The sequence below is a fragment of the Gopherus evgoodei genome, chromosome 11 (genome assembly GCF_007399415.2).
Source record: "Gopherus evgoodei ecotype Sinaloan lineage chromosome 11, rGopEvg1_v1.p, whole genome shotgun sequence".
NCBI lineage: Eukaryota > Metazoa > Chordata > Testudines > Testudinidae > Gopherus > Gopherus evgoodei.
This window is the reverse complement of record NC_044332.1, coordinates 25,016,112-25,040,697: the sequence shown is the minus strand read 5'-3', so window position 1 is coordinate 25,040,697 and position 24,586 is coordinate 25,016,112. Positions and strand designations below refer to the sequence as shown.

The 24,586-nt window shown below is 39.2% G+C and overlaps 1 protein-coding gene across 3 annotated transcripts in view; it reads right to left on the bottom strand.

Moving 5' to 3' along the window:
- Positions 1-24,586, bottom strand: part of DNAH7 (dynein axonemal heavy chain 7) — a 210,256-nt gene that overhangs the window by 27,187 nt on the left and 158,483 nt on the right. For all 3 annotated transcript variants that reach the window (XM_030579239.1, XM_030579241.1, XM_030579240.1), the window contains 7 exons: positions 24,076-24,239; positions 22,814-22,968; positions 21,561-21,751; positions 17,179-17,312; positions 16,390-16,725; positions 9,869-9,995; positions 8,306-8,500 (listed from right to left, as the gene is read on the bottom strand). In XM_030579239.1, coding sequence (XP_030435099.1) covers positions 8,306-8,500; positions 9,869-9,995; positions 16,390-16,725; positions 17,179-17,312; positions 21,561-21,751; positions 22,814-22,968; positions 24,076-24,239 — 1,302 coding nt within the window. The remainder of the gene's footprint in view (positions 1-8,305; positions 8,501-9,868; positions 9,996-16,389; positions 16,726-17,178; positions 17,313-21,560; positions 21,752-22,813; positions 22,969-24,075; positions 24,240-24,586) is intronic.

Genomic DNA, 24,586 nt, shown 5'->3' with positions numbered 1-24,586 from the left:
AGCAACTGATACAGATAGATTGAAATATTTAAAAAAAATGGGACAACAAAAATTTCCTTCCATTCCTTGCTTTGGAGTAATTCTAAAAGTACTATAATGTCCTTTTATTTCCCCCAATATATAAATGTGTCACACTGAGGCTGGGATGTAAATATGGCAATGTTGCCAATTTATGATTTTATCATGAGTCTTATGATATTGGATATCTATCTTAAACCCACAGTGTCTGAAGTGATGTGATCACACACAAAAGCCAGCTTCAGTATTTTAAAACAGTTTTGCGCCCTCATGGCTGAACAGAAAATATAGACCCTAAAAACTCAAAGATCTGAAGGTGAATCAAAACAACCCAACATTTTCCAAAAGTCTTATGATATGATCTAATGACTACTTAAAGTGTCCATACTGTTATTGCCAAAAATACCAGCCTATCTGGGTGTGGGGATGGTTTGTCAAGGGATAATATGTGAGCTCCTAAAAGCAATACCAAATTACTGCTGCAGCTGAAAGACACCATCCTTATAAGGGTGGAGAGAGAGGGGGGCTTAATTATAATGACTTCCTGGTAGCCTCTTCACAGCTATTAACCCCACCAACACAAAAAAACCATCCTGCTTTCACAGTTGTCTCTTTAGGTTCCTGAGATGATTTTTTTGGTCAATGTTCGGCGCTCTTGATATTATTACCTGTGTCTTTAGCGTATTCCAAAGCCAATAGTAAGTGTTTAGGCCCTCCTTAAATGTTGGTTTGGTTTTATAACGATTGTTTTAACTAACCAAGAGCTGATTATCTACCTTCCGCTAATTTTCATAGCTGTGCTTAAGAACATAGCTGTGCAACTACACTGCACGTCAGAGGGAGTCAGGCAGTTAGTTTCTCCATACCCATTTGAAAATGTACCCTTTAGAATACTCTAAATATCCATAGCTCTTCCTTTTAGTTTTCATATCACTCTTTTCTATCTGGCTGGTAAAGCATTCTACATCGCAATACTAGAAACAGTTGCAAATGGACACCAGCAATGAAGTTTCAAATAGTAATAGGAAATGCTCCTTTTGGATCATTTAAGGTACATGCTGCTTTACCTCTAATGAAGATTTACAAAGCAAATTTACTTTTAAAATGTAGGGAAACAAAGGGCTAGATTCAGAAGGACTTAAGTGTTGCAATGCTAAGGGTCCAGTGCCTAACTTTTATGGACCCTGTTGATAAGTGGAATACACAACCATGAGTTAGGTGCCCATGCTCCCTATATAAAGAGTGAGAGATAGGTATTAAACAATGAAGTCACAGAAGCCAGCAAACTGAGTGGGGATTTGAGATGTTGAAGTTAGCTGAGGAGGGTGCATAGCCTTATCCTTACCCCTTAAAGGGAGTTAGGAACGTATCTCTGCTTGGGATTCACAGACATGAAACCTTTCCTGGAGTCAGGGACTTAAGCTAGGTGAGCACTTTCTCAAGAAAAATGGAAGCAGCAGAGGTGGTGCCCTTCTTCTACCCTTTGGCCTAGGGATTGGAGCACTCCCTGTGACACAAGAATCTCTTAATGCCAACTGTCAAAGGGATTACAGGCAGGGCCAGCTCTAGCCATTTCGCCGCCCCAAGCTTGGCGGCACACCGCGGGGGGCGCTCTGCCGCTCGCCGGTCCCGCAGCTCCGGTGGACCTCCCGCAGGCAGCCCTGCGGAGGGTCCACTTGTCCCAAGGCTCCAGTGGAGCATCCGCAGGCACGCCTGCGGGAGGTCCACAGTAGCTGCAGGACCAACGGACCCTCCGCAGGCACGCCTGCAGGAGGTCCACCGGAGCCGCCTGCCACCATCTCGGCAACCGGCAGAGCACCCCCCCCCCGCGGCATGCAGCCCCAAGCACACACTTGGCGCGCTGGGGCCTGGAGCCGGCCCTGATTACAGGACAGTCCTAAATCTGGTATGTATATTCTTGTTCACCAAAGTGTGTCATGTGAGGATATAAATGAAAACTGAGGTCACACTGGTCATTACTATCAGCGTGAAATGTATGTACAGATAGTACATAAGGAGTTACATACATATATTGAAAATATGCTCTTAGAGTCTCTATCAAGGTATGAGTCACCAGCAGAGGTGAAAAAAAACAACTTTTTTTTGTCAGACCATAGATGTTTATTCACCAGTCTTTCTGTTGAGATGTAAATGAAGCATTATAATCTAACACAATGGACGCCTATTTACATACAAAGTCAACAAAAAGATGTAAAGTCAACAGGGAAGCAGCACATAGAAAAAATAAGCCATGAGTAATTATCCTGTCTATGAGTACAGACAGCAAACTTTGGGACTATAAGTAGAAGGCAAAGAACACCCCCATCACCCTAGGAAGTTAATGGGTAATGCCTTTACATTCATCTTTGCCAGCCTTGGTTGAAAAGGTGCAAAAGATGCTGGGTGAGAAACTTTTTTAGACAGGAGATTAACCTGTTAGTTAAGTGCAGTCTCTAGAAAGTGTGTTCTGGTTTTGTTTTATATGTAACCTTTTGTTTCCAATATCCTAACTCGCTTTCACTTGAATCTTGAATATCTGATAAATTTATTATTGTTTTCACTATAAATATATCTAAGTGCTGTGATGTTAAACAAAGTGCAGAATCACAGCTGACTCTTACAAATTGGTATGTGTAAAATTTGTTTGAGGCCAGCAGACCTGGTATTTCTGTGAGTAGCTAGTGACAGAGTGTGATGGAGTGTTTTGGGCCCTTTAAAACCCCAGAAAAGAAGCAATAAAGCTGGGTCCTCCAGGCCTGCCTAGAAAGGCTGCAGGGAAGCAGCAAATCAGAGCATAGCAGGCTCAGTTAAAAGACACTGCTGGACCTGAGTAGGTCAGTTCCTGCCTGGGACCAGAAGGGATAAGACAAAGGAACTCTTCAGACAAGGAAGCCTGGGAAAGACCTTACTCTAGCAGGGAATAGACAAAGAACCCAAGGACTGTAGCCCTAAGGTAATGAGACAGAGTGGGAGGTAGCCTAGGGAATGCAGCAAGAGTAGCTATTAAAAAAAGCAGCAATGTAGCTGCTATTTGTAGGATCCCTGGGCTAGGAAATGGAGTAGTGGGCAGGCCCAGGTTCCCCTGATGAGCTACTGGGGAAGTAGCCTAAAGCCCTAGGAAGGGGACAAGTTTAGTTTGGAAGCCCATGAAAAGGGCTGGATGTTTAAACAAGAACAGGGCTGAAGAGGGTCAACCATTTGTTGAACTTTACACTTTGTGGTTTCCCAGCTCTCTAGCTAGGTCACTTCTTAACTTCACTCCCCTTCTGGGCGGTAACAAAGGGTCTCCAGGAAAAGATCCCCAGAGGCACCATTTTATAACAGGACAGGGACAGATTTAAAGCTAGCCCAGAAGGGGCTGAGAACTGAGCATAGAGGTAGGGCCATGGTTGAACCTTTGTTACCCTGGAAGGGTTTAATTAGTTTAGAATGTGTGTGACTTGGATGGAGGGCTGAGCCACTGAAGACCCCACCTGATGAGGGTAACAGTCAACAAGGGGCACCATGAGTATAGAGAGTGTGCAGGTTTGCACCCAACCAACAGGAGGTGCTCATGAGTGGCCGCCATCACATCAGAGCTGGCTATCACAGAGGAACATTTCAAAGGGACTTGGGCATAACTCTTCTTAATCTGCAAGACAAAGTAAGGGCAAGCATAGCTCAGAGGAAGGTGCTTGATTGGCTAGGAGGCTGCCAGTGTTAAGAAGCTAACACCAGCTAAGCACAGGCAAGATTACTGCACACTGGTAGTACAGAGTAACAAGATGAATCTCAGTCTTGGGTACTCTGAGAACCATCACTCCCCCTTACATTCAAATCCTCTCCCCTGGCCTGATATGGAGCAGAGACTTGAATTCAGGTCTCCCACCTCCCAGGTGAAGGCTCTAGCCAGGAGGCTATGAGGTATTCTGGGTGGGTCTCTTTCAATCTCTCCTATTGAAGCTGCTCCACATCCTATGAAATATTTAAATCCTCATTGGGCAAGAGGAAAAGCAACTGCCTCTATAGCCTAGCTCACAGGTCCCAGTGGCTTTCCATGGGATTTGTGCTCCTGGGGCATCCAAGGTGGGATTTTCAAATCATCATAAGTATTTTGCTCAATTGGAGCCTTAATCTCTTCCTGATAAACCCTAAGGACAATGTTAAAACATCCCTTGATAGATACAATTCATTTTTAAATACACTCTGGTTCTAGTAAACATTTACAAAGTGGATTTTATGGAGGAAAACAGGAAATGGTTTAATACACTGAATGGCCTAGCACTCTCACTGTGTACTAACAAATACCAAATATGTCAAACCTGGGTCCAAATTCTCTGCTGATGTAAACTGGTACAGCTCCATTGAGCTCCATCTCAGCAATGCTTCACCAATTTGCAACAGTAGAGAATTGGTCCCTGATTTATAATAAAATATTGCAGCCTAAGGCTCACTGCTGCAAAAGATTACATACAATTATACATGTGACTTCAGTGAGACTATTAATATATGTGCTTAAGTCTGTGCTGGATTGGAGCTAAGACAGTCACTATCTCCTATCCCTGCTATCAGTTAAGGTGTGTTTTGTTTTGTGTGGTTTTTTTTCTTTTTTTTTTTTTCAAACTCCATATTAACCTCCAATGTTAATAGACTTATGGTTACTTGGGGTTCAAACATCTTTCGTCATCTCTCCCTCAACCCAGTTGCCACACATTTTTGGTACTGTGTCCTAAAATCTGATGACTTCTTTTCCTTTTCCTATATTTGGCTTGCTCACTTTACAGTAGATGCGTCTTTTCCAATATACAACTAAGGCAAAAACTGCCTTTTTTTAAACTGTTACAGATTTTGCAAAGGATTCTGATTCATTTTTGCAAATATTTGTTCTTCATTTTAAAATTAACAATATTGATAGTGTGGCTGTTTACAAGAAAACATGCAAATACACTAGAGAGACTGCAAATACAAGAGAACTTTGGAAGGAAAATTACTAAATATCAGTTTGAATAAACACTTTGAACTTTATTCAGCACAAATATACTCCTAACTTTAGCCACTACAAACAGTATGATTTTGCTGAGAACTAGGGTTGCCAGGTGTCCAGTTTTCGACCAGAACACCTGGTTGAAAAGGGATCGTGGTGGCTACGGTCAGCCATTAAAAGTTCGGTTGGTGGCCGAGGTAGGCTCCCTATGGGCTCTTCACAACTCCTGAGAAGCTGCCAGCATCTCCCTGCTCCTAGGCAGAGGGATGGCTATGGGGGTTTGGTGTGCTGTTCCTGCCCCCAGGACCAGCTCCTATTGGCCAGGAACTGTAGCGGATGGGAGCTGAGGGGGCGGCACCTGCAGGTGCGGGCAATGCACAGAGCCACATGATTGCACTTCTGCCTAGGAGCAGGAAGGAGATGTTGCTGTTTTCCAGGAGCCACCTGAGGTAAGTGTTACCTGGAGCCCTCACCCCCTCCAGCACCCCAACCCCTTCCCCCAGCCTGGTGAAAATAAGGGAGGGAGGGGGGAATGGCGTGAATGGAGGGGTGGCCTCAGGGAAGGGGAGGGACAGGACAGAGCAGGGCAAGTGTGTTTGGTTTTCTGCAAATAGAAAGTTGGCAACCCTACTGAGAACACGTGAACTACACACCAAACCAACTAACCATCTTGCTATAAATTTGTCACTCATTTAAAAAATAGGCTCTAAACCCAACCTTTTACCATTCTTTTCATCAGTATTATTTCATCATCTCTCAAACTCCCTAATTTTGTTATAGATAGACTCTCTAAGCTGGCAAGTATTATGCAAACATGACAAATGTATGTGTAGCTTCATTAAGAATATTCTATCACATTAAATGGATTTCTTTGTGTGTTTGAATCTTATCAACAGCTGTTACATTTATCATAGCAAAAGGTATACAGAAACAGTCCAATATATTTGAATATCTATGTAGAACATTTCCTTCAGAGAAAGTTGATAGTTCTTTAACATGTATATTAAATTGAGTAGTTATTTTTGAGGAATGGGATTTTAAAAAACAATCTCACTCTAAACACAATGCATATTACAATGGAACATGAGGTTTCTTCTCCCATGGTCATACTAGGGAACCTGTTAAGAAAACAACCATTCACACCAATTAGTTTATATCTAGATCCCCAGGCATCAATGGGAGACTAAACAGAAGTTGCCCTCCCATTTCGGTACTGAAGAGAAAGTTATATTACCTTGTCTATCTCTTCCTGGACCAACTTCTCTTGGTGAGAGAGACAAGCTTTTGCGCTTACACCGAGCTTTTCTTCAGGCCTGCGTAAGCTCGAAAGCTTGTCTCTCTCACCAACAGAAGTTGGTCCAATAAAAGATTTTTACCTCACCCACCTTGTCTCTAACATGCAGGGATCAACACGCCTACAACAACACTGCATATAGTTATAGAACTCTAACGGATTTGGCTATATCTAGTCACAGTATATATTCTATAATTCTAGCACGGATATCAATTAAATAGATAAATGGAGATGACTAATCAATAGGCCAAATGATGGCTATGCAGATTTTTACTGTGGGGGAAAAATATTCTTGCATCAAAGCATAAGTAATTTTGGTAAATCCCATTTAAAAACCAATCACTATTATGTGAGCATAGCACTCAGAAGTTGAGGGTAAAATAGACCCCAAATATGTGCCAAAATCATTACCAAAAATACTTTCACTTAATGGCTGTTCATGGCAGAGTAGCTCACAGAATGCTTAATGACAATACAGCAACTGTTATGCTCTCAAACAAAACCACTTGCGCTCAGATTAAAGTAATTTTATATTATAATGTGACATTTTAACACAACAATGTTATTGTGTTATAAACTACTTAAGTAAGAAACAGGATACAGCAATCCTGCTAAAAAAAACTTCTCTCTCATGGGTACTCTTACCTGATTTCCCTAAGGTTCAATTACTAGAATATCTGAAAAATCCACCCTATGGTGATAAATATAACATTACTAAAGCAAGATATGAGAAGGATAAATTTTTGTCATGACCTCACTGAATGGCAGAACAACTTTCCCATTTTAGTGAGGGGAAAAAATATTAACTGTGTGCCTCATTCTGCCCTCACTGAAGTCAAAAGATCTGCTCTTGATTTAAATGCTACCATTTAACAGGCCCTGTATCAGCAAACTAATATCCTGATTCTGCAATCATTAATAGCTAGCATTTTATTCATGGAAGTCCTTATTTACTTAAGTACCATTTGATAAGCTAGATTTTTGGCTTTTAAGCCACAGTTTTGCATAGGCAGAGGGCCAGAGCCTCACAGTCTCATGCAGCACTGCTGCTTGTTATTGGGGGTAGCCTCTTAATCACCCTCTTTTCTGAACCACTTCCCCCCCCTTTTCCAGGTGGCTTCTTCCCAGGTAAGAAAAAGGATCCAGCAATTCCTGTGCTTGAGGAGTGCCATTGTGAACTTTTGTCTACCTTCTATTGCTGTGTGCACCATAGGGGCTGCTCACAGTCTGCCCCAATGAAAGGGGTGCAGAACTGGGCCATGGATTATTTTTTGTAATTTTTCTCATTGTGCATAGCTGACCAGATTAATCCAAGGTTTACAAATTAAAAATCCATTCAGGTTTTCCTTAACTCTTTTCATAATTTCCTACCTATTGGTGAATCAGGCAGTTAATCCTTAATTTCCTAAATGATGGAAATTACCAATGTCTAAAACACATAGTCAACCCTTTCTAAATGGGTTTCCCAAAGTTCCTGTGCCATCTTTTTGATGACTGAATGCTGGTGATATATTCCACCATTAGAGTGGTAGCATAAAATAAAAATAGGGACAATTTAGCCTAGTATAAACAGGTGCAACTTTGCTGGAAGTCTCTTAGCCAAATTCAGCACTGATGTCAGTGGTTGCATAAACTGCAAGTTAGGTGTAACATGGTCAGATATGTGTTAATGGCAAAGCAGTATATTTTTGCACCAACAACTAAACATGGTGAACAAATAAATTCAATATACATTTTGGTTTTCTTAAGATTAGCAGATTTTCCCCACACCCCTACTCATTTAAATGATTTTTATTTGTATTTGTTTAAAAATTCAATCCAAACTGTGACTCACTACACAAGTTAGCTGACAAACTGGAGTGCTGTACCCCTTCATAGCATTTGTCTTAATATTTACTACAAGAATGCAGCAGTGCAAAATTATATAATTTTCTTTGTTTTTCTGAATTAATATTTTAATGTGATCAGTTAAGCTAGAGAGACAAAAAAATCAGTAACGAAACAGACTTCAGTTGTTTCTGTTAACATACCAAACTATCATACACTGATTTCCAGCCATCCTTCAGTCGCATAAAATCCTTACGAATGTTTCTGAAGCCTGGCAAATCATCTAGTCGACAAATTTCATCCCAGGCCTTCTGAGGAAGCCAGGTGCAGGGATTAGAGAAGGGATTGTCCAGGCCTATGCCACCAGTTAGTAAAAATTTCCACTCCCTCTCATTAATCTGCAGTAAAAGAGAGCACCATGGGATAGTTTAACAATGAAACCTAATGAGCGGACAAATACCATATCAGCATATGAAGTATATAATTGATATATTTCTCTGAATTTCTCCAGTAAAAGTGGGTAAAGCATTCATAGCAGTAATATTGGAGGTACACCTCCAAAAGATTAAGTATTTGACTTCAATTGAATTAAAAATCTCATAGTCTGGAGCTGAATACTGTGTAATTGAAATTTTAATTGAACCTGGTTTACAGCAGATGTGAACCAACCCTGAGCCTTATTTTGACTAGTTCTTTCTTGAGCTGACAAATGGATAACTGTAGCTGGATTTTTTGACAAACCACCTTTGTTAGACACACATGTTTGTGATAACTTTGATACTTTCTGGGAATCAAAACATAACAAGAGCTTTGTATGGAAGTTAATGTGTTTCAGACTCTTTGGACCAAATTTCAGTCTCCAACAAGCCCTATCCTCATGCCAACATTCTACCCAGTTCCAAATTAGTTTGAGGGCTAGAACTTGTAAGCCAAGGTCCCTGAAAGGAATTTTAAAAGATTGTTTGATTTAGTGGCTTTTCAGCTTTCTGCTCAACAAAAACTGACACTGCTTCTCCTAGTTCTAAAATCAAGTATATTTCACTTCACTGTATTAATTATTTCAAACATAGATTGCACTACTATTCAAAATGTGCTAGGTGCTTTCTGAACAAAGTGACCCAGGTCCTGTCCCAAAGAATTTACATTCTAATATATTTTACTAATGATAAATTAATACCATTCCGCAGGGGATATAAATTAAAAGGGCTGCATTTCCCTATCAGTTTAAAACATTCTGCAAAATGACCAGGAACAATTTATTAGCCTTAAAAGACACAATTGTGTCAAAAGGGTTTGATTCTGAGAAATATACGTGTAATCTGTATTAAAGTAAACATATTTGGCATCATAAATGAATACGATAGGCACTTTTTCTTCCTCCATCGCCGCAATTAATGAAGTGAAATGCTCCTAAAATTCATATTGTAAACTAGTCAATTTCATCTATTCTAAATGGATAAAAGCTTTACAACTATCTTAAAAAAAGTCAGTAGATAAATAACAACATTTGCAAAATATTTGCAATACTATAGGCTGGGTTTTATTTTGAATGAGATTTGAAAAATGGCTATCATTTACATTTGCTAGATCACTTTATATTTTATTCTATTGCTCTCTAATTGCTCACTAAAACATATAAAACCAAAACACACCCGATCATGGCTTTTTAAGTTGCATGTTATATGTTCCTTTTTCAGGATATTGGTATGTCATTTAATAGCTAGTTAGCTATAGTACAAAATAGCAAATAACTTTAAAGTACTGACCAATTTTTCATGCTGCAGGAGATTTACATTTAGACAAAAAGAGAAGAGCAGCTTGTCCTTTTCAAAGAGTGAGCGACAGATATTAACATAGAGTGAATAAGTAAAATGATCCTTGAGAATCTTCAGCCTGCAAGTGTCAGAGAAAGAGTGAACTTAAATTCATATCACTTTAAAGCCCATACACTTAAGCAACCCTATTGCAGCTCACTTAGACCTCTGTTATTCTAATAAACTTTCTGGTCAATTACCCCAAAACAATCAACGATCCTCATTAAACATGTACACCAATTTGTGAAGAAAACAATACAAAAACATTTCAACAGAATTACATTTTACTACTGACAGATTTTTTTTTTTTATTTTTTTTTTTTGGAGGCTGTAGGGAGGAGGGGAGAGCTGAAACTTCCTGTTGAAAAAAGCAGGAATAATCTTTTATTTATACTAATGAATTTTATAAGGCACAGACAAAATAGACTATCTTCAATGGTTGCGTGAAACAATTTTCCAGTGTTACTGTGTATTCCTCCTAGTACAGGGGTAGGCAACCTATGGCACGCCTGCCGAAGGCAGCACACAAGCTGATTTTTCAGTGGCACTCACACTGCCTGGGTCCTGGCCACTGGTCCAGGGGGCTCTGCATTTTAATTTAATTTTAAATGAAGCTTCTTAAACAATTTAAAAGCCTTATTTACTTTACATACAACAGTAGCTTGTTATATATTATAGACTTATAGAAAGACACCTTCTAAAAACATCAAAATGTATTACTGGTACATGAAACCTTAAATTACAGTGAATAAATGAAGACTCGGCACACCACTTCTGAAAGGTTGCCAACCCCTGTCCTAGTACTATGTCATAAGAAAACTATGCTGTATTACCAATTACTTCCTTTAAAAAAAATCTAATTTAGAGAGCTATCTATTATCAAAAAAATGAAGAAAAATTTTGAGCTTCCAGAATTCTTTCACATTTTTCTGTCAGGGTAGAGGCTGGTGTCACATCCTGCTCATTCCACCTAGTATGATCCTCCTACCCTCCAGATACCAATGGAGGTCAGAGGTATTTCTACAGAGGCCCAATGACTTGCATTTCTGTCTAAGACCACTTTCCCTTGTCAGGAGAGCATCTTCTGGAGATGTGCCACTATGATCTCTGCCTGCTGACCAGGAAGAAATGTCAAACTCTATCTGTGTAATGTAGACTGGGCAATAGAGGGACATTGGATCGGATCAGGATTAGAGACAATGCATGCTGGAGAGCTGCTGCTCTTTCTGCATCCTTGGTTTCATCTGTTTTTGCCTCCTTCACTCACATAGCAAAGAAATGTCCATATCAAACACTAAATGTACCTATAAATCCTGACTTGTTTAAGTATCAGGTATTAATTTCCTGGCAGTAAATAATACAGCAGCAGTTCAACTCAAATTGATTCTATGCATGAAGCTTTGAAGTAAAGACAGTGCCAAAGGGCAAAATGTGATATCTTAATAAAAAGTTATCTTGTTTACATTAGAAAAGGATTATAACAATAATAATCTTATCACAGAGCAGCAGCACAAGAGTCAGCAAAGTTCCAGAATTGAAAATGGGGATTTGAATGAAGATCTGTTAGAGGAGAAGGGAGACAAGCCCCTGTTCTTTAGAGGTGGTGAGTGAGTTCTTGAGTGTGTATTTGTTTGCTGGTTTGTTTTCAGTTTGCAAAATCTGGGATGGGTCAGTGTGTGACAGAAGCAGACTGATTACAACTGAACCTTGATTAGAGGGCGGGTTTCCCTAATCAGCAGGCCTATAGGGCAGCAAAACAGCAGCCAGTGGCACAGGAGCAAGCAAACAGAGAAGTTTGGGGAAGGATATGCACACACACATGCTTTCGGAGGGAGGTGGGGGTGCATTTTCTTTCCTTCTTGACAGAAGCTTAGGAAGAAAGGCTATGATAGCTACAGATGCAGCAATGGTAGTGACCAGAAGAATGGCAGAGACAGTGAAAATATCTGGATGTGGAAGCTGCAGGATGTACAATGCTCTGGAGAGGGTACCTGAAAGGTGCTTCTTTTGTATGAACTGCTGCCTGATAGACCTGATGGAAAAGAAGATCCCAGGTTTGGAGATGCAGACAGAAACTATGGCTGTGTTTCAAAAAGGGATTTGAGCAGATGATGGAGGAAAAGCAAGAGAAAGCTGAAGACATGCAGATGCATGCTGGCCCAGAGAACTCTGAGGGGAGACTGCTAGATGAACAAAACAGGATCTGATTTGGATATAGATAGACCTCTGTAATATTTTTAACAAAATAAATATTAATGGGAATTTGTGTCATTATGACGGATTTTCCCAGATATTTATTGGACGACAAGTGCTACTAACAATGGTAGGGCCCAGATAGCCTAGTGTAATAGCTTACAGATTTCTTCACCAAATAGTCACAAAACCAACAAGAGGTGATGCCATTTTAGATTTAGTACTGGTAAGTAGTGAGGACCTTCTAGAAGAACTGATTAAAAAGGACAGCCACCTTCTCCCTTGGCTCCTGACTGGAACTGGGTGGCACAATGACAAAGCCCCTTCCCTGCTGGCATGATAGAGGGGCAGCTGGGCCAAATATAAGTGAGTGGTTTCATGACCTGGTACACAGGATCACAATGCTACTCAAATTTGGCCCATTTTGCCCACTCCCCCACCCTTCTGCTATACTCCCCAGACCTATCAGGCAATAGAAAAAAGTACAGAAGTGTTTAAAAGCTAGAGAAGGAGATGAAGTGTAGTCACTAGTGAGTGGCTATAAAGGTATGGCTACTGGATGGAATCAACTGTGACTGCATATTGAAGTGAAGAAGTAGATAAAGCTCTCCCAATGGTTCATAACTCTGTTTAATGAATTTTTAGATTCTAGCAAAGGCGGAAAGGGTATCTGCTAATTGGTTTCTATAGAAAGTTGTCTAGTTCATTTAGCTGATATGGGACTTGGTGAATAAAGGAGGGCAATATAATTGATGCCAATCAACATGGGTTTAAGCAAAACGGATCCTGTCAAACTGTTTTTTTTGGGCAGGGGGGGATGTTTAGTTGATAAAGCTAACAGTATTGATGTAGTAGTTCTATACTTCTGTAAGGGGTTTAAGTTAGTACTGCATGACATTTTCATTAAAAAAAACTAGTACAATATAAAATTAATGACATATTAAGTTGATTAAAATCCAGTTAACTCAAAGGTCTCAAAATGTAATTATAAATGGGGAATCATCTAGTGTGCAGTTTTCTAGTGGGGCCCTTGTATTTTATACTTTTTTTTAATTAATGCCCTGAGAGAACCCATAGAATCATCACTTATAAAGTTTGCAGATGGCCCAAAGTTTGGGGGAGTGATAAATAATGAAGAGGACAGGTCATTGATATAGAGCAATCTGGATCACTTAGAAAGAAGGCACATGCAAACAATATACATTTCAAGATGGCTAAAATGTAAAAGTACACACTAGGATCAAAGAATGTAGGTCAGGCCTACAAGATGGGAGGGGAGGGGACTCTATCCTGGGAAGTAGTGACAAAGATTTGGAGGTCATGTTGGATAATCTGCTGAACATAAGCTGCTCATGTGACACTGTAGCCAAAATGGCTAATGCAATCTTTGGATGCATAAACAGGGAATCTCAAGTATAATATAACCTCTTTACTCATGTCTGTATTTGGCACTGGCATGACGGCTGTTTGAATACTGTGTCCACAATTATAGAAGGTTGTTGATAAATTGGAGCTTGTTCAGAGAGAGCCACAAGAATGATTAGAGGATTAGAAAACATGCCCCATACTGATAGAATCAAGCAGCTCAATCTATTTTAGTTTAACAAAGAGAAGATTAATAGGTGTGTTGATGACAATCTGTACATACCTACATGGAGAACAAATATTTGACAATAGGCTCTTCAATTTAGCAGCCCAAGGTATAGCAAGACGCAATGTCTGGAATCTGATGTTAGACCAAATCAGACCGGAAACAGGCATAAATTATTAACAGGGAGGGTGATTAAGCATTGGAAGGATTTACTAAGTCATGACAGATTCTCCATCATTTGCAACTTTTAAATCAAGATTGGATTTTTTTCTTTAAAATATCTGACATTGCAACTGCATGCAATATCTTTGACAATATTGTAATACGCTTATGAACAGTTTATATCTGATTGTACTGTATTTCATGGAGAAGGGTAACCGCAGTTCCCACAGGAACAGTATGCAGTGGGTGATTAATGCAAGTTACTAAGACTAAACAACTCCAGAGACATTCCATCCCTGGGGCTGGTTTGCATGTATTTGTTTTGGTATAAAAGGATGAGTTTGAACTGAGTCATGGCTTTCTTTCTGAGCCAGCAAACAGGCAGGACCTTCTGTCCAAAGAAGGCCACAACCCCTGAAGGTTTTGAAAGACTTTGGCATGCTAGACCCACATAAGAGAGATGAACAACTCCTAGTATGTTTGTGTGTGTTTAAATCTGTTTTTTATATGTTTTGTCTATAATGCTTTTACTTTTAGAATAAATGTGCTTGGTTAGAAAGAGCTGTGTGGTACCTTTTTGATGGCAATATATTGTTCATAGCTCTTGGAAAGAATGCAAAGCACAGGTGCTGGCCTTTTTGCAGACTGGCTTGTTGGGGCCATGACAGTGTAAAGCAAAGAGTTATGCAAACTTAAATGAAGGGAGTGGGAGAAAGGTTATGGCTAGAGACAAGAGATTTGGTGGGAACTCCTGGAGTGGATTGTGGAGAGAGGAATAGAGTTGCAGTTATTCTAAAACTGTGACATGCTGTTATTCAAAGGGAACTATTTTGGAGGAGTCTATAGCCTGGCAGAACAGATGCTCACAGTGGTCCCTTCAGGCCTTGGAATTTATTCATCTTATTTTTCAGTGTTGAATTAGGGTTTACTAAAGAACTGATTTTCATTCTAATTGTAGTAAATGAGAAAACTACTGATCCACACTACAATGATTACCAAACATAAATGTATAGTCCCTTCTTTTGACACCAGTGTCTTGCAGTAGTTGATCTGTGGAGTATTGCAGGTTGGCATTCAAGTTGATAACACGGAGGGTGACCAGATGTCCTGATTTGATAGAGACAGTCTCGATTTTGGGGTTGTTTTCTTATATAGGCTCCTATTACCACCCCCCTCCACACACACATACACACACCCTGTCCTGATTTTTCATATTTGCTGTCTGGTCACCCTGATGACATGAAAGCTGGGTATACTCTGTCACTTGCTTTATTTACATATATAAAGATCTCATTAAATGAGATCAAATAGCATTCAGGGCAATCTGTCTTTCCAGGAATCTCAGCTCAACACCAAGGGCCAGTTCCTAGGGAGCAATTTTGCCTCAGGAATGGATTCTAATCATAGCCTAAGTTAGACAAAAAACTTTCCTGAAGCTCTCACAGGTCCCTTTCTCCTGAAGTTGCCTCTACATCAAACTTTGCATATCCCCCAAACTAACCATAATTGCATATCTTCCCATGAATTAAAACTTTCTTGCACAATACGCTGTGTTCCAAGTTCTTTTTTCTTTTTCTTTTTTTTTGTAACACACCCCGCCCCCCATGGCAACTCTTGCCACGACAGCATAAATTTATCTGATGCGACATGCCTAAAGTTGAAGAAAATTATAGAAAATGAACAAGTGAATGGATTGAAATAATTAAAACTGACTTTTCCAATGTAAAATAAAGCATCATCAAAAGCTACTAAGCGGCAAGATAGAGTAGCTCACAGGTCACTTCAAAGAATGCAGGAAATTGCTTTCTTCAAGATCAAATGGGTCACTGAATGAGAATCTGTCTGTTGACATGGAAGAGCAGAACACTGATGAATTACAACCTTAAAAAGCAGCAAAGAATCCTGTGGCACCTTATAGACTAACAGATGTTTTGGAGCATGAGCTTTCATGGGTGAATACCCACTTCGTCAGATGCAACATTCTTAACATTTTGGCCACATGTAATTTGACACACAGGTCTAGAGTTTTGACTAGCCTAATAAGAACATAGGCTTGCACATGGCTTAGGACCGCCTGCAAGTGTGCCAGGCACGAGTGGGAGAGCAAGCTGCATCCTAGTAAGTGATGAAGTAAATTATTGTCTGTTCAATTGCTATCTGCAAGCACAACTGTGAGTCACCATCCCTCTCTAGAGCTACTTGTGAGGCAGCTGCAACTCCATCATCTGTGAGGAACATATCTTGGCTGTTGCAGAGGGACTAGCCCAATGTGTGGATTTCATTGGTGTGATGCACTGGAAGCATGTGTGCAACCCACTACTGGTGACTGCAGGTGTGTAACTGAGAGTAGTAAACCTATTATTATTAGTTACATATTGAGAAAAATTTGCAGGGCATTTTACAGACATCTACGGGTTCTATCCAAAACTGGGTTAAAATCTAAAAAAAAAAAAAAATGACAGACACAGTTGGCAAAAGGGATACAGCATGAAAACAAAGTGTGAGAATGGAGAATTATCTTTCTTACCTTGTCTGTAACTCTTCTGATTTCTCTGAATTATCTATAGACATGACAAAAAGGTTAATAAACCACATAAGAGAATACTGGTACATTGGCTCAATGTTGGCTAGATCAGCAATTGAGAAAAACAGGATTGCTGAATGAATAGCAATAGGACGGTAACCCATCCGGGTAGTATCAATCTTCTTTTCTGTCTCTTCAGCTATAGCTTGCTTCTCAGAAATCTCATTAGCCAGAACTTTGGAAGAAGATAATATCTTAATGGCAGTTTCATCCTCTAAAATATTTCCTTCTGAAGCTGAGAGAACTTCTAAAATCTTGTCTTCTATTTCTTTTAGTTGTCTAAAATAAAATACAAAATGTTCATACAACACATACATACATGCAATGCATATTCAAGATACGTAACCTGAGAATTAAAGACTTATTTTTGTTCTTAGCTTAATTTTTAAGAAAAATTATTTGTATTTTCTAAACACCTGTGGTCACACAGGGCTCACTACTTCTTCTTACAAAGCAAAATGACTCTAGCCAGCTCTCCTCCAACTTTGCAGACTTCATGCTCTGTCTTCATGTGGAAAAGGGTCCTGTGCACATACCCCCCAAGTATAATCAGACAAATATGGCCCACAGTGAAGATTCATTTCCAAAAACATCAAGTAGAAGAACAAGTAGAAACCTTTTCCCCCAGCTCCTGCTCTCCCCAAAACCTGTTAAGACTCCTCAGAAAACAAAGCCACCAAGGGGACATTCAAAAATAGCGTTGAAGGACAACCAAATAAGTTATTCTGATACCTTTTATTCTCAGCTCCTTGCAAGATTAGGGCTTGCTTTTCTTCTTCAAGATCTGGTCTCTCTCTTGCTACTACAATTCCAAGAAGCTGGTCTTGCATTCCTTCTGGAGTTATCATGAAGTTCAGTAAGGTTACCTGTAAACGAAAGGTGTTACGAAGCACAACACAATTAGGGACAGATCAAACTAAAGTATTGTTCCTCTTCCATGCTCAAGAAGCCTGCAAAAGACCATGCAACAGCCTAAAGCAGATGATTCTGAGGGCAGAAAAATTGAGGCTGAGGTTTCTACAGTCCTCTGGGCTATGGAGTTTTTGTCCCATAATTACGATAAGTAAGAAAGAAAAAGTCCATCTTATCTGTGAATTTTCTTTTTCTGTCCTCCCTCCATCTAACATAGCCTTCATGATAGGGCATTCCCCAGTTCCATGGCAAATGGAAGCAGACAAAAGACTGTGGCACTCAGTCTGGGCTGAGAATTGCCCCTCAAAAAAGAACTCTCCAGAATGATAGCTTTCAAGGTTGAAAAATACTAATTACAAAAAAGGTTAAAGTGTTATTCAACTCAAATCATTTGCAATAAAGCCTGGACAAGAAATTTAAGGATGTCCTAGGAGAACATGCTATTCTTCCAAATTACTTAACATGCAAGTAATAGCCAGAAAAACTATGGACATAATGCTCCAATAGAGTGGTCTCAAAAGAAATCACAGATAAGACAGAATTTTCCCTTCTTCATCCCCTCCCCTCTGCTTCACAGAGGAAAGCAGAAAACTGTAAATAACCCCTAGGAAGGGAGGAGGGATTCGACTATGCACAATTTGGATAGAAATTTAAAGGTTACAACAGTCTAACAAATTTTGCATCTTCAAAGGAGAGGCTGTTACAGTCACCTTCTGAAAAAATGTGAATAGAAGACCACATACAGCAGATCTCATTTTAAGAGGTATATGATATCTTCACCCATTAAATCACTGCTCCTTTCACAAAATGAGCGATAACATGCTAGGGAGGAGTTATACCCAAGCTTTTGAATGCCTGTATTATACGCACCTTTATTCACTTGATGGCCTGGTTCATATCCAATTTATGCCCTTCATTAGGATGTGTGGAATTAAACAGAATGAAAACACAACCTCCTACCATATGGTTATCCTGAGAAAAAAGTCCTTATTTCAAAGAACTTGATAGAACATGCATAACTGAGGTTCCACAGAGAGCATGCCAAGCTCCAAAATTCAACTGGCCGAGCAGATGGCAAGTAGACAAGATACTGAGACACAGGAGAGGGACATACTGACTGCAGGAAGCTAGAAAGATGGTTTTTATCATTTCTTGCAGCATACAGGGCAATATCATGATAGGAATCTGCATACTCGTGGAAGACTGATGAGCGTGGTGGTCTTATGGTATCAGTTATGTAATGGGCATTAGCAATTTCCTTTGGTTTCTTACAGTGCAATACACATGCAGTCACAGACTTGTCTTTCCAAAAAGTGTTATCTTTGAGTCCAATGATCAGTACATCTTGTAGTAACTACAGAACATCTTTTACTTTAATTTACACTGCTGATCCATTTCTCATAACAATATCTGAACCCCAAAATATCTTCTGTCTGTGTGTTCCATTCTATGCATCCAAAGAAGTGAGATGTAGCCCACGAAAGCTTATGCTGAAATAAATTTGTTAGTCTCTAAGGTGTCATAAGTACTCCTGTTCTTTTTGCAGATACAGACTAACACGGTTGCTACTCTGAAACCTAATAAGGTAAGACAGCCTGAAGTTTCTTTCACTGGAAGGAGGAAGAGCCTTCTCTCCTCAATGGTCTCTTGGACTGCTTTGTCCCTATGCTCCCTAAGGCGCTTACCAACAGAATATTTGGAAGGATGTCGTCAGAAGCAAGTGATCTCCAGATTCTTCCAAGCTGCTACATGGAGAATTTGAATGTACAGAAAATCTTCAATCAAGTGAAGCATTGGTCCTGAAAGAAGCTGCTACATAAATATAGTTTAAAGTAGATTTTATGTGGGTTTTTCCACAAAATTCTTCCAGTGGCCTCCCATTCAAGATACGTCCTACAAAATAAGAGGGTGCTGCCAATACTATGATGGCTGAGGCCACTGCATTCAAGTTTTGTTTGTGATGATTCCATTCCCCTGGGATATTCATTCTTCACAGCTTTACACCAAGCCCCTCCAAGACCTTCTTGCCCAGAGACTTTCCCTGCTTTGGCAAGGCACATTCTATCTAGCTAGAGTCTTTTTCTCCCTGGTATCTCAGGGTCCTCAGCAGGAAACTTCCTGCTCTCTGCAGCCTTCTCCAGGGCTTTGCTGAAACTCTGATGTCTCAGTGTCAGACCTGCCGGCCTGGAGTCTTTTAAGCCCCTTCCAGTGACTTGGAACTCCAGCTAAGTTGTTTAATGAAAACCTACCCTTTCCAGGGTATACCTGTCCAAAAAGACACACACAATAATCCCACAGAGTCTTTGCCTCAGACCTTCCATCCTGAGGATTTAGTCCGTCTTCTACTCAGACGTTAGTTTTTTAGCCCTTCCTGTGTTCATTTTTCAGCCTCTCCCCATCAGCTACGTGGGTCACTGCTTGCTCTTTTCTTGAGCAACCCCTTCCAGGATTTTCATCCTGGAGTCTTCATTCTCTCCCCCACAACCGTCTTCCCCCAGAGATAGAGTATCTTTGCTTCATCCTGTTGGAAAGATAAGGGGACCTAGGAAATCTTTTTTTTTACTGCATTTTAAAACCACAGCAGTGTCTCTCAGAGCCCGGGTCTACAGACTGGAACAGGGGTGTACACTCTAGAAATTCAAGTTTGGGCTGGAGTTCAGGCCAATCACCTTGTGGCAGGGAACCTTCATCTCTCTCCTCACTCCTTGACAATAAAAGGCCAGATATTCGGGGGGAGGGAGGTGTTCAGAGTCAATTACGCAAGAGTGGTAGCTCTCTGTGTATGGAATCACTGAAGACTGGCGATGAATAGGTAAATATGATCAATTATTGACACAAGTGATAATGTGTAAAAGATTTATATATAACCACAGTTGTATATACAAATGAAGACCATTACTGAAGACAAGGAAAGTTTGGTTTTTTTGTATTAGATATAGGACTTGAGTTTCCACTTCATTACATGAGTTTGATGCTGGTATAACTCCATAAAAATCAACAGAATTCAACTATTATAAAATTGGTGCAACACAATGGAGATTCAGGGCCTGAAATATTATTGTCTTATTTAACTTGTCATGATACATGTATCAGATTTTTAAACTTTTTGTCATGCAAGTCTTTTCTAAATTTATATGTAGCATAATAGTTTTTGGTTTTGGATGTTTTCTTTTTTTTCATCTTTGCTTTTTAACTTGTACCTACATATTTTCATCTTTGATTAAAAAAAAATCAATGTCTGGGTCCTCTGACGTGTAATAAAGCGAAGAGATGTTCTTTATTTTCATTAATTTCTTTTTCTACCATTTCTTTCTATGTCAGTGCTCCTTGTCAGTTGGAAGTTATTATTCCATTCTGCTGATTTTTCAAATTACTGGTAGTTTTAAAGACAAATTTCAGAACTAGTTTTCAGGGCTTCGTGCTCTAATAGATGCAACATTCAGCCTAATCGTATGTCTGTGACCCAATAACATACAAAACTCTTTAAAAGTAACAGTGAATAAAAAGTGTAATAGAGCTCTTGAGTAACTGCAAGGAGCAGGAAAACACTAACCTTATTCTATGAAGCAGGAAATATACCTCTGCTCCCTAACTTGCAACAACCACAATAACTCATTTAGATCCTTATAGTTTGATGACTGACAAGGGAAGTCTGATGTGAATGGTTAAAGCTACTTTTATCGTATTATAAAAATGTGGAAAAATTATATGGTGGAAACAGGAATAATTTTGTCACTTCTCTGTAAATTTGTATTCTTGTATATATCCAAGGCACAAAGCCTGGCACTGCTTGAAGTCCTGCCAACAGCAGTCACCATAGAACCACCTCTCTAGAAGATTTTAGAAGCCCAATTTGTAGCCTGTACATGCATGGGGCTCCAAACTCCCAGTAGATATTTCTATGCTGAAAAGCAAATCAGTAAAATTGGCACAGAAAGTCATGAACTGGGGAGGAAGTTAAATACCAGAAATTCATGTTTAGATTACATTATTCAGAGTATGAATGACTATTTTGTGAACAGTAATGTTTTGTCAGCTCTAATATCAGCAGTTAGAGATTACTCAGAGATGATGCCAATATTGTCAAAGAAGGAGAAGGAAAAAAACCAACAACTTAAATACCAGGAACTCTTCTGCCTGCAGCCTACAGGGAAAATAATGTGTTTTGTTTTAATATCAACATTAATTTTCAAATCTCTCACCTTAACAGATGTTTCAGGAAGATAGTGTGGGTTTCTCAGCTTGGTTGTAATATAAAAGCGAAAGTCAGGAGCATATTCAATGGTGGAGTCACCAAGACGGATGCATATACTACCAGACTGCTTAAACGTCTGTTTGAGTAGAAGTGGTTCTAGGATAGGGTCCAGTTCTTCTCCAACATTTTCCAGCAGCACTTGAACACAACAATAACTAGGTTTTGATTCATTTTCTTGGCAAGAGATATCTCTGTTAAATGTGTACTTATGATGTGCAAACAGGTACTACTTCCACAATACAAATATGGGTCTAAAAGGATGTGGTAGAAATATGGTAAAACTTTCTTAAATAAATTTTTTAAAAGTTCAAGGACGCTTATATTTGCTCTGTGATAATGTATCAAGTTTGAACAGGGCAATGAAGATTCTCTGAACTGTTGTATTGTTTGAGTATACTAGCGTTTCAAAGGGTCCTAAAAGAATCAGTCACTCAAATCTTATTGAATGTCAATGGCATTGGGGCTCCTAATCCCAATTTTGAAATCTACTTTTGTTCCCCCTTTAGCAGTGGTTCTCAAACTAGGTTTGACCGGGCCAGTTTCTCTACCTGCCACGTCCACAGGTTCGGACAATCGCAGCTCCCAGTGGCCGCGGTTCGTCGCTCCAGGCCCGGCCCACCAAGGGCTTTCCCTGAACAAGCGGAGACTCTAGTTTGAGAACCACTGCCCTATAAGGAATTTAAAGGATATATGAACTGTTTCTTTACTTGTAGTTAAATTTTTCATTAAAAACAACAATGAAAATAACTCAACTCAAATAGTTAACTGTAAGTAATTATTTTCTGATTCTGTTACCTTGGATGAGATAAAGTATATAGGAATCTTAGTAAAAGTAGTACACTGTATTCTATCTATTTGTAAAATAAGCAGAGCCATGCAGGAACAGACAATTTGACAGACTGTGTTTATACATTTTTGGAAGATAAAAGTAGAATTATTGTAACATGAAAACAAGTATATGGCAAAATCTCAAACAACTAAAGGAGCCAAATTAAAGAGAGGATTTCAAATTGATATTTGAGATGAAAAATCTCACAACCTGCTCTGACTTCAATTACTAAAAATCGAATTTGATAACAAAATCTCCCTTTTTCTATGAATCTGACAATATTTGGTACTTTTATCATCCTTATTTTTGAGTTAATAGTGCCCTCTCCAGGTTTTTTCGGAAATCTACACTTTCATTATTCAATCACTTACCAGGAGTGCCAAACTGAATGCAGTTTTCCAGTGTTCTCACAAATTCAGGGTCACTGAGTTTAATTATGTGCAAACTATTAGTTTTTTCCATATTTTTTATCCATTTGTTTGCTTGGCCCTGGGGATCTATCATCAGAGGCCATCTTCTTGCATTTCTGGAGGGGAAAAAAATTGAGATAGCTAAACTTTTTAGAACTAGATTATATACCGTTAAAATGTTTACTGTAAGCTTGACTTTAATGCAGTTTACTTTATGGTGCCATTTAAACACAACCTTTTAATCTAATTTGTAAAATGCTCCGGGACAAATTCTTCCTTCAGATGCTCGTGTGAGAGTCCCACTGACTTGAGCAAACCCTTTGATGTATATAAGCTTCATCTCAGCAAGATTTGCAAAATAGGTTTCCATTTGTCTGCAGGGCCTTCTATTGGTAGGAAGGTGTCCAGAGTTGGTTCCCAAATAATTCTTTGAATTACAAAACTTTAGCTTTATATGGATTAGAGAGACACTTTCATTTCCACCCAATATTCTACTAAAAAACTCCTGTACTTCAACTCAGCTTCTTCTCCCCCTCCACCCTACTTTATTCACTGCTCACTACTTCCCAATAGCGATGAAGGAGGAGAGAAGCTGTGCTGCAGAATGCAGAATTTGTTATTTGATAATTTTCCATTAGAAGCTTCTCTCCTCATTCAACCCACCACGGTAGTCTGCTAAGTGATGAGAATGAAATGTGCAGCAAATTGAATTTTTTATCTAAAGGGAGAATTGAACATATATTTGCCTTAAGGTTCATTAATATATTATTGGTTGTTGGGGTATTTCTAAAGCTTCAGAAGAATTCTGCTGGTGACCTGAGGCATAGTCCTCGAGCATTCAGCAACAATGTTGGACTGCCTCTGAATTCCACAAGTGTGGGGTATTAATCTATCCAAGATTTTCTTTGTTTTAATTACTGGTTGGTCATTTACAAGTAAAATTACTACATGTGTTCATAAAATGTAGTTTACTGCAACCTTCTAATATCAGAAATGTTCAATCTCTTTACAGCAACTCATGAGAATTAAGAGGGGAGTGAATCACTTTACACACTAGAAGCCTTGAAGAAAGTATATAGCAAAAAATAGAAACAGCCTTGTTTTTGTTTCGTTTAATTGTTGAACTTGCCATACAGTAATATGTGTCCATAAAAATAATAACTGAAAAGTATGCTGTAAGAAGCTATTTCATGAAAGCTAGCACATGTGAATTTCCTACTTACGAGATGATGATACCGTTATCAATAGAAAACATGTCAGATGGCAATCCAGCAATGTTCCAAGCTCTGATTTTAACAGGTTCTCCCAAAGTATTTGTTAGGGAAAAATCCTCTGAGCAAGGAATATCTCTCATTTTACATAGTGATGTCCACTCATTTGTTTGATTCTAGAAGACAAGAAGGCAAATGTTAACAAAAGTTTTGTCTGTTTCCTATTACATTTACAAGATTTATAAAACTGTCAATACATTTATCTATATTTTTTCAACTCTTTCCCCCAAACCATTGCTACAGTAAAATCATTTCTGTACTTGTCTAAACACTAAAAAAAACCACACATAAGAAATTAAAACAGTAACCACTGTTCATGTAGAACATACAGGACCAGTTCCTTCAGCCAGGCTGAGCTGCACTCAGTGCAAGAAAGAAGAGATGAAGCAACATATCTGGCTTTAGGCTACCTTTGCATTCCCCGGATCTTGGGGTCAGTTCTATACAGGAGGTCTTTCGGGCA